Source organism: Antechinus flavipes, chromosome 4 (assembly GCF_016432865.1).
Source record: "Antechinus flavipes isolate AdamAnt ecotype Samford, QLD, Australia chromosome 4, AdamAnt_v2, whole genome shotgun sequence".
Classification (NCBI taxonomy): domain Eukaryota; kingdom Metazoa; phylum Chordata; class Mammalia; order Dasyuromorphia; family Dasyuridae; genus Antechinus; species Antechinus flavipes.
This window is the reverse complement of record NC_067401.1, coordinates 388818151-388833625: the sequence shown is the minus strand read 5'-3', so window position 1 is coordinate 388833625 and position 15475 is coordinate 388818151. Positions and strand designations below refer to the sequence as shown.

General features: G+C 34.4%; 1 protein-coding gene across 6 annotated transcripts in view; it reads left to right on the top strand.

Annotated features, from left to right (window-relative positions):
• The window catches only part of CAMSAP2 (calmodulin regulated spectrin associated protein family member 2), a 142290-nt gene that overhangs the window by 54488 nt on the left and 72327 nt on the right, over nt 1–15475 (top strand). For all 6 annotated transcript variants that reach the window (XM_051998680.1, XM_051998682.1, XM_051998681.1 and 3 more), the window contains exon 3: nt 12585–12746. In XM_051998680.1, coding sequence (XP_051854640.1) covers nt 12585–12746 — 162 coding nt within the window. The remainder of the gene's footprint in view (nt 1–12584; nt 12747–15475) is intronic.

The window sequence follows — 15475 nt, the reverse complement described above, 5'->3', positions numbered from 1 at the left end:
AATCTCAGAGAGGGCAGTTTCTTTCCTCTTGCTTTTCCAAACCAACCAAACTCTTGTTCTCAGCCCCATCTTGGAGTGGAAGCTAGGAGAGTTCTAGAACTAAAGCCTTAGAAGCCACCTGGCCAGTATTTAAAGACTCTTGAATTTATACCCAACCCTTGGGAGGTAGACTGTTTCTCTGAGTGACACTGCAGGATGCCTGCCCCAAAACAAGAGTATTTAATCCCCATACATTTTGGTACTTCAACCCAATTCTTCTTAAAGAGCTATCTTCCCAGGATATCAGATCGGTTTAGAGCTAGTTACTTTCTTAAAGTTCACAGTATCTTATCCTCTTTTAATAGAGAACTCACCTGATTTTACCAAAGGAAAATAGACTCCATATGAACTTCAACTGCCTATGATCCCCCTCTCTCTCCATTTCTCCTCCTCTCCCCCCAATCCAGATGGTTCACCAGTTGCTTGGCAGAGGAAAAGTCCTCTTATGGATAGTCTCTCCCCATCCCTCACTAGTTCTTGCCATTCAAAGGGAAATGGGAGCTTTTAACAAACTCTAAACTCCCTGAATTCCTCTAATCCCAATCCTAGTCACCCAGATGGCTCACCAGTTGCTCTCCTTCCCTCACCAGTTCTTGCCTTTTGGATTGTGCTGTACAACTTACCTGACTGATTTTAAACTTTTCTCAGCTGGCTTATCTCTTGGGCTGAATCAGTCCCCCTATCTTTGCTAGCCCATTTCTGAGTTTGCTTTCTCCGAGAGTCTATCTTTGGGAATTTACCCAATTGGGGGTTCCTGAGCCAAATCTAAGGACCATTGGAGAACTCTCCAAAGGGTACCTGCTCAGGGATTCAGTGCAGGAGAGACCTCTTTGAATGGGACTGATTGAATGAAGTATTTCTCAGTACTGACTCACATGTCTCCCTGTTCCCAGAGCTGGAACTACATAGTTTAGATATTGATCACAAAAACAATGAGAGACTCTCAGAGTAAGAAAAGGCAAAAAAGAGTTTATTAAAATCTAGCGAGAAAGGGCATCTCCCATCTGACAAGGTATTTGTCAGCAAAAGGAGGACAAAGCATAATAAACTGCAAAACACCAGATTAAATGGAACAGAAGTCACCCCCCCACTTTGACCTTTTCTCCCTTGTTTGGGAGAAGACCAGGCTCACACCCTAAAGCTGGGAATCTGTCCCAGAAACAAAAAAATACAAATCAATAATAATAAAATTTTTAATTTAAATTTCCCAAGAGAACTGATATATAAGCAGATATCCTTGGATAAGAGAATTCAAAGCTGTCATCACCTTTAAAAGAAATACTTAAATGCTATTTAAGAGGTAGTGGGAACAAACAGTTGCAACTTTTTTAAACCATAGTTCTATTTGTTATTATAAAGTGTCAAGTCAAGTTAAGATATAGTTTAAGGCCATATTTCCAAGAGAGTATTTTCACTCAGTTAATTCCACACCCCTCCCCCCAACGTTGTGAGCCAAAGAATGACTTCAAATACAATTATGTTAAAGTAGAACTGAGTATAACTACATCAAAGAGCAGGGTGTCATCAGTTGCTGACAAGACCTTTAAGTCATATTATCAAGGAAAAGAAAAGCCATAATTTTTGAAGTGAAAAGAGACCATTTTAAAAAATGTCTTTAGCCTCTAAATTTCTGAAAATCCTCAGAAGTCTTTAGAATTTTTACAAAAGTATCTTTGTGCTTCTTTTATTTACCACTAATAAATCTTTTCCTCATTTATAATAAAAATCTATATTTAGGTTTTAAAGGTTTTCTTATTCATTTCTTCTATTTTATTTTTCATTTTTAAAGTTTTCCATTTTTTTCCCCCATGTAAAAATCACTTATTAGGGGCAGCTAGTTGATAAAATGGAAAGAGCACCAGTCCTGAAGTCAGGAGGACCTGAGTTCAAATCTGACCTCAGAACACTTAACACTTCCTGACTGTGTGACCCTGGGCAAGTCACTTAACCCCAATTGCCTCAGCAAAAATCAAACAAACCTACTTATTAAATCTCTGCTATGTGCCACAATGCCTGCATTGTGGATATAAACATACAAAAAAATCCACAACAAAATTAGTACCCTACTGTTAAGGAGCTTACATTTTGCCTATTTAGTATTATTTTTAGTAGAAGCATTATGCTTATCAGTGATATTTGCCTCTATCATATTAGCTGTCCAATGGGAAGCCAAGCGGAAAAAGGATTGCATATTTATAGTGAAGGCTTCCAATTTTACTCATTATAGATGATAGAGTAATATTGTGCTGATTGTGTCTCAATTTTTAACAGATCTCATTGAGGAGCCTTCTAAACATTAGAATTTAAGAATAACTTGAAATACCATCCTGCATCAATCTACACAATGCATAAGGAAAAGAGAATAGAGAATAGGATATTTTTATTTCAAAATAAAATTATAATAAAATTTTTGGCTTAATTGAGGTACCTGGAACTTCCCCTTGTTAATTATGTGAAAGAGATTGGATTTAAAAAATACTAAATGAAAAACATTGATTATACAAATTGACCTATATTTGACTAACCTGTCCTTTTAGTGTAAATCAATACATATTTGAAACATATTCTGCATTGGACAATGAATTTGGTCCTAAGCAGGATTTTGGCAGTCAGAAAAATCTGGGAATTAAGAGATATCTTCAGAATGAGAAGGCAGTGAGCAGGAAAAATTTGAAGCAGTAGTATCAGAACTGGGAAATTACATTGAGAAATTGTGAAATAATTTTAAGGCGCCTAAACAATGTAAAGTATAAAGATCCAGATCATCTATTAATATTTTTTACTAGTTTTGTTGTTGTTGTTGTTACACTTGTCAAATCAGCAAGCATTACATGCTTATGTGCCAGACACTGTACTGAGTACTAAGGATTCAAAGGAAGTCATCTTCTACTCCTCCAAAATAATTTTAAAACAGTCCTTTTTTCAAGGAGTTCATTGTGTAGTGAGGGAGATAGCAATGTACAGATGATGTAAAGGATAATTGGGGGTAATCTTAGATGGAAAATAGTATTTTTTAAAATAATATTTTATTTTTTTCAAATACATGCAAATATAGTTTTCAATATTCATCTTTGTAAAACCTTATGTTCCAGATTTTTCTTACTCTTGCCCTTTTTTTCCTTCCCCAAACCAGTAAGCAATCCTGTATAGGTTAAACATAGGCAATTCTTCTGAACATATTTCCATATTTGTCATATTGTGCAAGAAAAATCAGATCAAAGGGGGAAAAAACTTGAAAAAGCAAAAAAATTCAAACAATCAAATAAACAGAAACAAAAAAGTGAAAATACTATGTTTTTATATACATCCAGTCTCTATAGTTCTCTCTCTGCATGTGGATGGCACTTTATATGACAAGTCTTTTGGAATTGCCATGAATCCTCTCATTATTAAAAAGAGCCAAGCCCATCATAGCTGATATTATCATAATTTTGTTACTGTGTACAGTGTTCTCTTGATTTTGTTCACTTCATTCAGCATCAATTCATGTAAGTCTCTCCAGGCTTTTTGGAAATAAGCCTGTTCATCATTTCTTCTTATAGAACAATAAATAATATTCCAGTACATTCATATACTGCAACTTATTCAGCCATTCTCCAATTTATGGGCATCCAATCAGTTTCCAGTTCCTTGCCACTATAAAAATGTTTTTTAAAGACATTTTTGCATATGTGGGTTTTTCCCCTTTTTAATGATCTTTTTGGAATAGGTTGGTTATTGTCCTTCATTTTTGAAGAAGACCAAAATGACATTGTCTTTTCTGACTATTTTGTGAGTATACTTGTCCTGTATGAGTTCTCCATAAAAAGTCTTTTGGCAAGCATATATTTGGTATTGGAACAACATGGCCAGCCCAGTGGAATTGTGCTCTCTGTAGTAGAGTTGGAATTTAGTTCTAAAAAGAACCTCATTGTCTGGTATCTTATTCTGATTTTCAGAATCTTTCTAAGACAGTTCACATGGAAGCAATTCAGTTTCCTGGCTTGGTGCTGGTAGACTGTCTGGGTGGCATACAACTCATTGTTGTATGAGATCAGCACAATGGCTCTGTAGATCATCAGTCTAATACCTCTCCTTTCCCACACTTTCCTTCAGAGCCTCCCAAATACTGAGCTAGCTCTGGCAATGTGTGTGTCAATCTCATTATCAATGTGGACATCCCTGGAAAGTATACTGCTAAGGTAAGAGAACTTTTCCACAGCATTTAAAACTTCACCATTTGCTGTTGGTTCCACATATGGATGGTGTAGTGCTGGCTGATGGAGGACTTGTGTATTTTGAGTATTAATTATTAGGCCAAAATTAGTATAAGCAGCAGGAGATTAATCCATATTTTTGGGGCATCTCAGCTTCGGAGGCTGCATTGAGTCCGCAGTCATCTGCAAATAAGAAATTATGCACTCCTTCCATTTTAGTTTTGGCTTGTAGCCTTTTCAAGTTGAAGAATTTACTGTAAGTTGGAGACTAATTCCATGATTCCTTATTGAAGGCATAGGAGCAAACCTTGTTTCATTCCATTGGTGACTGGGAAAACTTGAGAGCTTTGTGCATTGTCTAGAACCTAAGGAAGCTTGCCATCGTGAAATTGATTTTAAATTGAGGTAAATGGTCAATAGCTTCAGCATTGATTGATGGTTTTTTGAGAAACACTAATGGAAGTATTCAGCCCATCCCAGAATCTTGACCATATCACTAATCAGTGTCACCATCAGCACCGAGTAGTTAAGATGATGCATCCTGGTCTTTGGCCCATAAATAGCTTTCAGTGAATCATAAAAATGCTTTGGATTGTTACTATCAGCATAAAATTGAATTTCTTCTGGCTTCTTACTGAGCCAAGAATCTTGCATCTTTCTAAATTTCTATTGTACTTTACTTTAGATGGAATTGAATGCTATCTTATTAGAGATGATTGATCTATCCAGCTGTGACACCCTGTGGAGTTCTCATTTTTCATTTATCAGCTTCTGAATTTCTCCATCTTTTCATCAAGTAGTGTTGATATTTGTGAATGTTCTGATTTAGATAAGCAAATGCAGTGTTGTAAATCCAGTCTCTGAATTCTGCCCACTCTTTTTCTGCTCCATTGTTGCCAACTGTGTGTTGGCTCAGCTTACCCTCCAAATTGGCAACAAACTGTTTCCTCTCCGAGAAGCACTCTAATCTGTTGACATTAATTCTCCTACTACTGTTTTTGCCTTGGGTCAATTTTTATTAAATGCAAATAATTCAGTTTGGAGAGGATAATAACATGATCAGTCCAGACTTTATACCACACATTGCCTTTATCACTTTCACAAACTGTCTGTTTCTTCTTCTTAGAATTACATAGTTTATTAAATGCCAATGTTTGCTACAAAGATGCATCCATAAAGTTAGGTAAACTGAATACAGTGTGGTGATAAGGGCGTCATGAGATGCAAATAACCATTGCTGTTGCTGTTTTCCAACTCCATTACTCCCAAGGACTCCTTGCCATGTCTGGTAGTCTGAAATAAATAGATCACAAGTAAAAGAAGAAAAAAAGGGCCCAGGATAAAGCATCTTGAAGGTCATCCAAGTTATCAGTACAATATGGTTTAAAGGTGATGTAGTAAAGGAGATGATCAGATAGGAGAACCAGAAGAGAGTGGTGTCAAAAAAAAAACAAACAAACAAAAAAAAAAACTAGAAGACATGGTGGTGATAGCAATGGTAATGATAATAGCTAACAATTATTTAGCATTTAAATATACCCAGATACATACTATGCTAATCATGTTGCAGTCATGTCTCATTTGATCTTATAACAACCATGGGAGACAGATGCTATTATTTTCCTTATTTTAAAGATAAGGAAACTGAGGCAAACAGAACTTAAGTGATTTGCTCTGGGTCACACATTTTGTAGAAGCCTACAACTGGATTTGAATACAGATCTTCCTAACTCCAGCTCTGGTGCTTTATTCACTGCATGGATGAATATTTGGAAAATACTTTTAGAATTGGCTATTAAAATATTGTTCCTAATTTTGGAGAGAACAGTTTCATTTGAAAAATGAGGACAGAAGTTAGAAAAAAGAGAATAAAGGAAATGAAGTACTAAATGCAAATTGACTTCTTAAGAGAGGAAGTTGTAGTTTGAAATGAAAACACTTTCAAATTCTCATTATTTGCTATTCCCAAAAGAGGATATTTTGAATATTTTTGTGCATACTTAGAGTTTGTTTTGCATACGATTAATCCTTCCCTTAATCTGCTTTCCATCTAATTCTTCCTTTTCCTTTATTCCCTTTCTTTTTTCCCATTCTCTCCTCCTTATTTATATTAGTATACACTTGTACAACTTGATTATGTGAGACATTTTTTCCTAATGTTCCTTTCCTTTCTACTTTCTTCTCCCCACGGGTATTTGTAATAGAATTCCCAGGCTTCATCTGATTAGACTTGCTTATGATCTCTGAAGATAATAGGGTTCAGGAGGGGATACATGTATAATCTTAATTGATTGTAAGCATTTTTCCCATATTTAAACCTTTATCATTGTTTATTCATGCTTGCTTCTTACATTTCTCTTAAAAGTTTAAATGTTAAAAGTTGAACTTGAGTTTGCACTTCAAGTATTTGGTCTTTTCAAAGGAATAGTTGGATTTAAAAGAAAATAATTATTTTTTCTTATTAATTTTTTTATTTAAGGTAAATTTTTCTCTGTATAGCATTATGCTCATTTTTATTAGCTAACTTTTTCTTGGCTTTAAAACTATATCCTTTTTCTTCAGGAATATCACAATCCAAGTTCTCTGTTCTTTTATAGTAGTGACTGCCAAATCTTGAGTATTTCTGTAACTCCTCAGTACTTCTTTCTGACTGCAATATTTGTTTGACATATTTGCTTGTGATGTTCCTGTAAATTTTCATTTTGAAGTTTTTTTTTCCAGTAGGTAGCTGATAAATTCTATTTCCTCTTTGCCTTTTCCTTATAAAAACAGAACAGTTTTCTTTTAATGTTTCTTGACAGTAATGTCTCTAGGTCCTTTTTTGATCATGGTATTTAAGCATTTCAGTGATTTCCTTTTTTTTTTTTCCCCCTTGTTCATTTGTTTTCCAGGTCAGTTGTTTTTGCTGTGTGATACTTCATATTTTCTTCTATTTATTCATCCTTTTGAGTTAAATATATTTCTTATTGTCAACTCTTTTGGTAGAATTATTTTTTGTTTGTTTGCTTATTCTTCTGTCCTACTTAGTGACTTTGACTATTATGACTAGGTTCTGCTATGCTTTTGGAAAATCTGGACTGATCCTGTTGCTTCTTTCTTGGGGTGTTCTAGGATTTCAGGGACAGTCTAAGGTTCTGCAACTTTTCATTGTTTCCAAAATGATCTGATCCAAGGCAGAGTCTGACTGCTTGCATGCCCCTTTCAGTTCTTTCATGTCCCTTCATCTCTGTAAATTCTTAACTTGGGATATGGGTCTAAGCAACAAGAAATTGCTTCTGGATTCAATCTTTATGAGCCAGCTAGAAAGCTGCTTTGATTCACAATTATAGAATTATAGGATTCCTTCTATAGTTAGAGTTACATGCTAGAATCAAGACTTGCTCTTTTTTTTTTTTTTTTTTTTTTTTTAATACAGTCCAGGACTTCTTTCCCCAAGAACATTGGCTCTGGACACTCTTCCCTTCTCAGTCTGCCCTGGATCTGTGACTTAGAACTGGATAGTGGGTGATATCTCCTAGTCCTGGCATAGGTCAGAAGCCTTCCCTTTCCTAGGTGTGCAGTATCTCCTTGGGTGGCTAGAGTGAGTGTCTCCTACCCTATCTCATGTGTCCACAGATTCTCACCCCCATCTCCTTTACTGGCCAATTTGGGCTGGAAAAATGACTTGCTGTGACTTTTTTTGGATTCAGATTGGTGCGTTTTCTTTATCTGTTTGGAGGAATTCTTTTGGATGGGAATGTGCTGTACTCCTTCTTTATACTTTTCCATCAGAATACAAGCTTGGAATGCTTAGATTGGATGGACACAATAAGTCCTTATGAACATCTGGGGTAGCTTCTCTAATTTTGTGCATCTTGCATTTCCTTTGGGAATTCATTTCTCTTCATAGAGCACAGCACTTTCTCTAATGAGGACACATCATGCTGGGCAGTCCTACCAGTATCTCCCATGTCATGCAATTGGTTCTCAAATTTTTAAGAGATATCTTAAGTATCCTTGTATTGTTTTTTCTTTGTGAATCCTTGCTCTGTGTGAGTTCTCCAACCAACTTTTCCATCTTGGTTCTGCCTTTTTTCATATGATAGTTAATGGTTATTTGTTTTTATCCCTTGACCATTTATCCATTTGAAGCTGGTTCTTGGTTCTTCTCTGGTAAGGAAATGATTGATGTAATGATTTTCTCTATATATATCTTCCATTCTTATATTAAATTTTGCCAGTGCTATGCTTTTTAGTTTCATATGTTTGAAATCGTTCACCTTGATATTGTCCCTTGGTTAAGGTACTCAATCTGGTTCTCTGCTAAATTTTTTATGATGTAATGACCTTGAAAAAATCAATTTGTCCAAAAATAAGCAATTAACATAAAAAGAATAAAATGGATTAAAAAAAACCTTATACCAAATATGATAAAACTATCTAAAAACATATAGAGCTTTTAAAAAATCATAATAGTTAACTTCTAGTCTATAAAGCTAGTGCAAGATTGCGAATAGTTTTCAAAAGCTGAAACAAATCATTAACACGTGGAAAAAACATGTTGAGGGTACCACCTCAAATTGGGAAATTGGGAACTGAGAACCTTGTTAGAGAGCAATTTAAACTCTAAGTGACTTAAAGATGTCTTACATACATTATCTCCTTTGTTCCTCAGGATCTGCAACAGGTGAGAAAATTCAAGCTCAGAAAGATTAGCTGATACCTCCAAAGTGACATACATAGGAGATGGAAGCCACTAGATTGAGCTCTGGATTTACTTAACTCAATATCCAGGATTTTTCCCTCTCTACTCTAGCTCCATACAATATGATTTTCAGTCTCAATATATTTCTCATTTATCACAGAAAAAAAACAACAGCATTCTGTTAAAGTTTTCTATAAGGTTTCTATTAAGTAGATTTTATTTTTTTTGCCACTAACTTCACATATTGTTAGGTAATACTCTTGTCAGATGTTAGAATATATCTAAAGTTTCCTATTTGTGTTTGAGTGTTTACCTTAAAAACAGGTAGAAATCTCTTTCCTTGTAAATTATTGCATCGACCCATTATTGGAACAGTTGTTCAACTGTCTTATGAGTCCTTCCTATATTCCTCCCTCTTGCTTATAAGGACATCACAAAGTGCTTGTGAAATCAGTTTGCATGACATCTATGGCATTTTAGCAGTGGATTGATCCTAGTAATCTTATTTATTTATTTTTGATGGTAATAAGGTCTACTTTATACTTTGGTCTTAGTGAGTCCTCTAGTAATTAGCTGTCACTACTCTGCTCTGTAAACTATCACATTCTCAGATTATGCCAAGCAAATTTGAATAGGCTTTCCATAGTAAATTTGTTTTCCCTATTTGAAAGTAGCATTATTCGTATTACTATCAAAACATAATGTTCCCTCTGACTTAAAAAAATTTTTTTGCCTGTTTTACAAAATAAATGTTTATTTATAATTTTCTTATATCATATTTCCCAAATATAAACCTCTCCTCCATTTTGCCCTATTACATAATGATCTCCTTATAACAAAGAATTAAGGAAAAAAGTGTGACAAAACTATCTATTTGTAATTACCAAAAAATCTAGGGAGCAGTATATCATATCAAAAGTTGACATTGCAAAATTATCTTATTGGAATTCTGAATCATGATGACCAACTTAAGAAAACCAAATTATTTTAGAATCCTCTTTCTCTTTTCAGCTATCTTCCAGTGTCCATAGATCCCATATTTTCTCTCACCACTCTTATAAAAACATCCTCATTTCTGCTTATGAATAGAAGTTTTCTATGATTGTTCAACCATTTCTTATAGTCTTTCAGCACCCTAGGAATCTCTTAATTATTGGATTTATTTTCATTGGAAAGACAGTGACAATACATTTTTCAGTATCATTATTCTCATTAAAATTTTCATTAAAAATCTATATTGGTTCTGGATCAAGTTAAAATTATGTTTTATAAGCACAATATTATTGATATATATATATATTTTTTTTTTGCATAGGAATCTTGAAAAAGACATTTTTAGTATTTTTTTTTTCATTTTTGTTGAAACTCCAAAATAACCTCTAAGGTTGTTTGTGAGGTGGACAGGGGAAAGAATCTATTATGATCAGGAACTTAGTAATTGATTTTTTTTTTTTTTTTTTTGCTTAATTTATTTGTGTGTAAGTATTATACGCACATTACATGTATTCTGGTATATTGGCACAGCACAATTATGCAATTGGAGTTAAGTGACTTGCCTAGGGTCACACAGCTAGGAAGTGTCTGAGACCAGATTTGAACTCAGGTCCTCCTGAGTTCAGGGCTGGTGCTCTATCCACTGGGCCACCTAACTGCCCCTTTTTATGAACTTTTTCCCCCTGCCTTGTTTAGATGATTTCACAATGAAGTTAATGCTAATGTAGTAGAATACTTTACTAGTTTTGGATTTATAATTATTTTATTTATATTTTAGTTCAAATATAAATATTGGAACAATAAAAAATAGATCAACATTGACCTAAAAATATAATTATTTTATTTGTATTTATAATTTTTATTATGAAAGTATAATTGCTTTTTAAAAACCTGCAAACTTCAGTATAGGGCTCTTTAGTTTATTATGAGAAAGATAAATTGGGAGAATAGGATTTTAGTGCAAGAATTAAAAATACTATTCAGCTACTGTGCCATTTAGAGAAAATTTATATGCTGACTAAGAACCAATAATTTGAGGAGGTATTTGTCTAGTTGAGATACAAAACATGGGACTTTTAGAATACTTGTTAATATAGAGGGGGTTTTGGTGAAATGTAATGAATTCTGAATGTGGAACCAAGAAATCTGAATTTGAATCATGGCTTTATTGCTTATTATGTGACTGTAAGCAAAACATTTAATTACCTGATTTTCAGCTTCTCCATTTATAAAATGGTAATAATCATTTTGGTAATATCAATGACACAAAATAGTTATGTAGAAGGATGTTTGTGAGCTTTTAAGCCATATGTAAAAATAGGTTATTGGGGTGAGAATTGATCAGGGAAGCTTTGAGTTGATCGCAAAGTATATAGAAATAAAAAAGGGAACATTCTCCCAGGAACTGTGTAAGTGGACCCATATGAATTAGTGTTTTTCCACAGAGTCCTAAATTATTTTACAATAGGAAGAAGGAAAGAAATTGGGGTAAAGTTATGTGAGATTGGCTGTTGAGAATGGTCAGGACAAGAGTTATAATTATAGTTTTAAAAAATAGATCTATCCCATATTTGAGGTCAAATAAAAATTGTTCTAATACATAGGATCTAATTATCATGTATAATAGTAGCTCATTGACTCTGTGATAATGATGACTACATGTGTGCTATAGTGGGGAAAAGATTCTGGATTTGGGGATTAGAGGTTCTGTTTTGAATTCTACCCACTACTATCTTGCTGCTTATATGACCTTGAGTGAGTCATTATATCCCTATGTGGCCTCAGTTTTCATATTTTTAACATGAGGTAGTTGGATTAGGTGGCGGCTTCTAAATCTAAGATTTTATTCTTCCTGTTTGAAGAGCCGTGAGGCTTGGTAGATAAAGTGAACTTGGACTTAGAAAATATATATTCAGATTCCACCTCTGACAAGTACTAATATTTGACCATAGGCCATCAGTGAGCAAGCACTTATCAAGTGCCAACTGTATTCCAGGATACTATGTTAGGTGCTAGGAATTCAAAGACAAAAAAGGAAACAACTTGGATTTTATCCAAGGAGTCAACATGAACAAATACAAGTATGTGAAAGTATGCTAATCTATGATAATCCTCCTAAGGCCAATGGAGATTTAGTAAACTTTGACTACATTTTAGAAAACTCAGTTTTCCTTGAATTCTTTTCAGAGATGCAATAGTTTTTATCCCTCCTTTGTGCAATGCTATTAAAATCTGCTAAAATAAATTAATCAGCAAAGTAGCTTTCATTATATGATGTTCTTCTTGTTAGTTAGAAGAATAATTTTAAGTATTAGTCTGTCCTGAATATTTTATGGCTGAAATATTTTAATTTTTCTAGGGAGCATGCAACACTCAAGAAAGAGTTAATGTGTCTGAGTATGTGGTAAATTTTATCTTGCTTTAGACCTCCAGCTGTTCATTATTTTAACATGAATTTTTAGGCTAATTAGCTTGCTTATTTTTTTAGGTCATATGCCTTTTATACATCAATTCTCACTGTATAATATGCTTATTATTATTATTAAACCAGGCTTTAATTTGATCTTGAGTTCTTTTCCTACTTTTTATTAAAAATAGCTAATGTCAATTTATACACAATAGCTGCTAAATGGAAATAATTTTTTCAACGAAATTTTGTTTTATGTTTTCAGAGTGCCCATTTGGCCATGATTGACACCTTAATGATGGCATATACTGTAGAAATGGTCAGCATAGAGAAAGTAATTGCTTGTGCTCAGCAGTATTCAACATTTTTTCAAGCAACTGATCTACCCTATGACATCGAGGATGCTGTCATGTATTGGATAAATAAGGTAGGACCATACATGTTTTATGCTATCATTGTCATTCAAGGAATTTGAGAGAAGATTGGATGTAGTATAGTAAGAGGAGAACTATGATTTTATTAATTTGAGGCACTCCCTTCATTGATGCAGATCATAATCTCACACATTAGTTTTAAAATTTCATGTGGTAGCACTATCCCTTGCCCCCCTTTTAAAGAAAAAAAAAATCCATCACTTTGTTGTAAGATGATTTATTCAAATAAGTTGTGTTTTTGAAACAATCTAGATGGTGGTGGGTTGCATAAATATTGGATATGACAGTTTAAATTTGACATTTATATTTATGTTCCATTTCAATAGTCTTAGCTATTGATTTTTATTTTAACATCTATTTTTTAAAAGTAGATGTATTTATGTGGAAACTATAACATTAAAATTTTTCAGTTATTTGGACCATTACTTTGCTTTCCTTCTCAGTAACTCCATCTAGTGTAATGCTGTTTAGAAAATTCTGACTTAATTAATTTTTTTGTGACCCATTCCAAAAATTATCATTCCTCTGGGCTTGTATTGCCAACCCATATATGAAGCCATTATAATAGGACTTCTTAACCTGGGGTAAATTAATTTTTTTTTAATTGATAACTATATTTCAGTATAAATGATTTCCTTTGTAGTACTATATATTTTATTTTATGCCTTTAAAAACATTCTGAAAAGGGGATCCATAGGCTTTGGTAGACTTCCAGATGGATCCATGCAAGAGTGTGCTCCATCTGCTTCATAGCAGCTTATTGGCTCATGAAAGTCAATTGTTAAATTTTCAGTGTGAGCATTTATATTTCAAAAACTGTCAAATGTTACAAATCAAGAATTGATTTGCTTTTTGTTGATTGCCTATACTTATGAAGATAATTGAGAAAATGTTAGTAATGCTGATTAAACTTTTTAAAGTGTGTCATGGATTTTTGGAGAGCCGGTTATTAAATAGTTACCAGCATAAGCTTGGGTTCACAACACAATAATGGTTTCGAATAAACTGCCTTACAGTTTATGGAAAACTGGCCAGAGCTTACACTATATTGGTATGGTCTTCAAGAAATCAGGTTTATGATAAACTGTCAGTATGAGATTTGAGTGGAGAAAAGATTCAGGGCCATCAACTATAAGTGAAATGAGTCGTTAGACTGTTGTTGATGAAAATCTAATTAAATATTCTATTGGTTAAGACTTTTGATTACTTAATATAATAGTTAAAACTGACAGAAGATAGTGAATTAACTGGTATTAAATTTAAGCACTGGCATCTCTTTATACACATGTGATGCACGCACACACACACACAGCTCTTTCTATTTAAGTAGCATTTATTAAAGGTTTCTTCATTCGAGGTACTATTCTAGGTCCTGGGAATAAAAAGACATCAAAATTCCCAGCTCTCAAAGAGCTTACATCAAATTGTAGGAATACTGTATATACATAGATAAGTAATTATAAAGTATTAAAACTTGGGGATATGGAATAGGTGGGAAATGTTAACAATTCACAAAACCACAACATTTTAGAGGACCAGGTTCCAATTCTTCTGATCTGTTTTTGGACAAGAATTCTTACTCTACCATGTCAGACAAATCATTCAGACTCTACTTTAAAACCTCCAGTGTTGGGAAACTCCCTATTTCCTAAGGCTACTCAATTACTTATTTAGTTATGTGTTACTGTTAGTGACCTGACCCCATTTGGGATTTTCTTGGCAGAGGTACTGGAGTAGTTGTCGTTTCTTTCTCCAGCTCATTTTACAGATGAGGGAATGGAGGTAACCAGGGTTAAATGCCCAGGTTAGTAAGTTAGTAAGTATCTCAGGCTGGATTTGAACTCATGAAGATGTCTTCCTGACCCCAAATCTGGAACTCTCCCTGTGCTACTTGACTGCCGCTAAAGCAATCACTTACGGAGAGATCTGTAGTTTTTCAGGACTTTGTTCCTACATAACCCATGCCTCTTTGCAATTTCTATCCATTATTCCTGGTTCTGCCTTTGGGGGCTGAAGAGAACAACTGGAATCCTTTCAAATACTTAAATCCACCTGTCTTTCCTCCCCAGAACTAAACATTTCCATTTCCTTCAATCAGTCCTCATCTGCCAGGGACTCAGAACCCTGCACTATCTTGGTTGCTCTCTAGCTTTTCAGTGTCCTTTGAGAGCAGTGGCACCCTGAACCGAACACAGTATTCTACATGGAGTCTGATTGAGACCAGAAGCAAGAATTGCCAGCTCTTATTTCTGGGGGGCACACCTTCCTTAAAGGAACTGAAGGTGATGTTTATTTCTTTGCCATCCCACCCCACTGGCAGTGTAGGCCACTAAAACCTCCCAATCTTTTATAGACAAACTGCTCAGCCTAACCATGCCTCTCCCATTCTCTACTGTGAAGTTGAGTTTGAATGAAAAAATCAAGACTTGGTATTTATCCCAATTGAATTTCATGTAGGTAGATTTGGTTCAATCTTATCGTCTGTCAAAATCCTCTGGCTGGGGCAGCTAAGTGATATAGTGGAAGAGTGCTGGCCTTGGGTCAAGAGGATCTGAGTTCAAATCTAGATTGAGACACTTGACACGTATTAGTTATGTAACCCTGGGCAAATCACTTGACTCTGATGGACTCCCCCAGTCCTTTGGATGGAAGCTCTAATTTCCAATGTGTGTTGTAGGTTCCATGTGTCACACCTTTGAACTAGGAAGAAATGTTAAGGTTG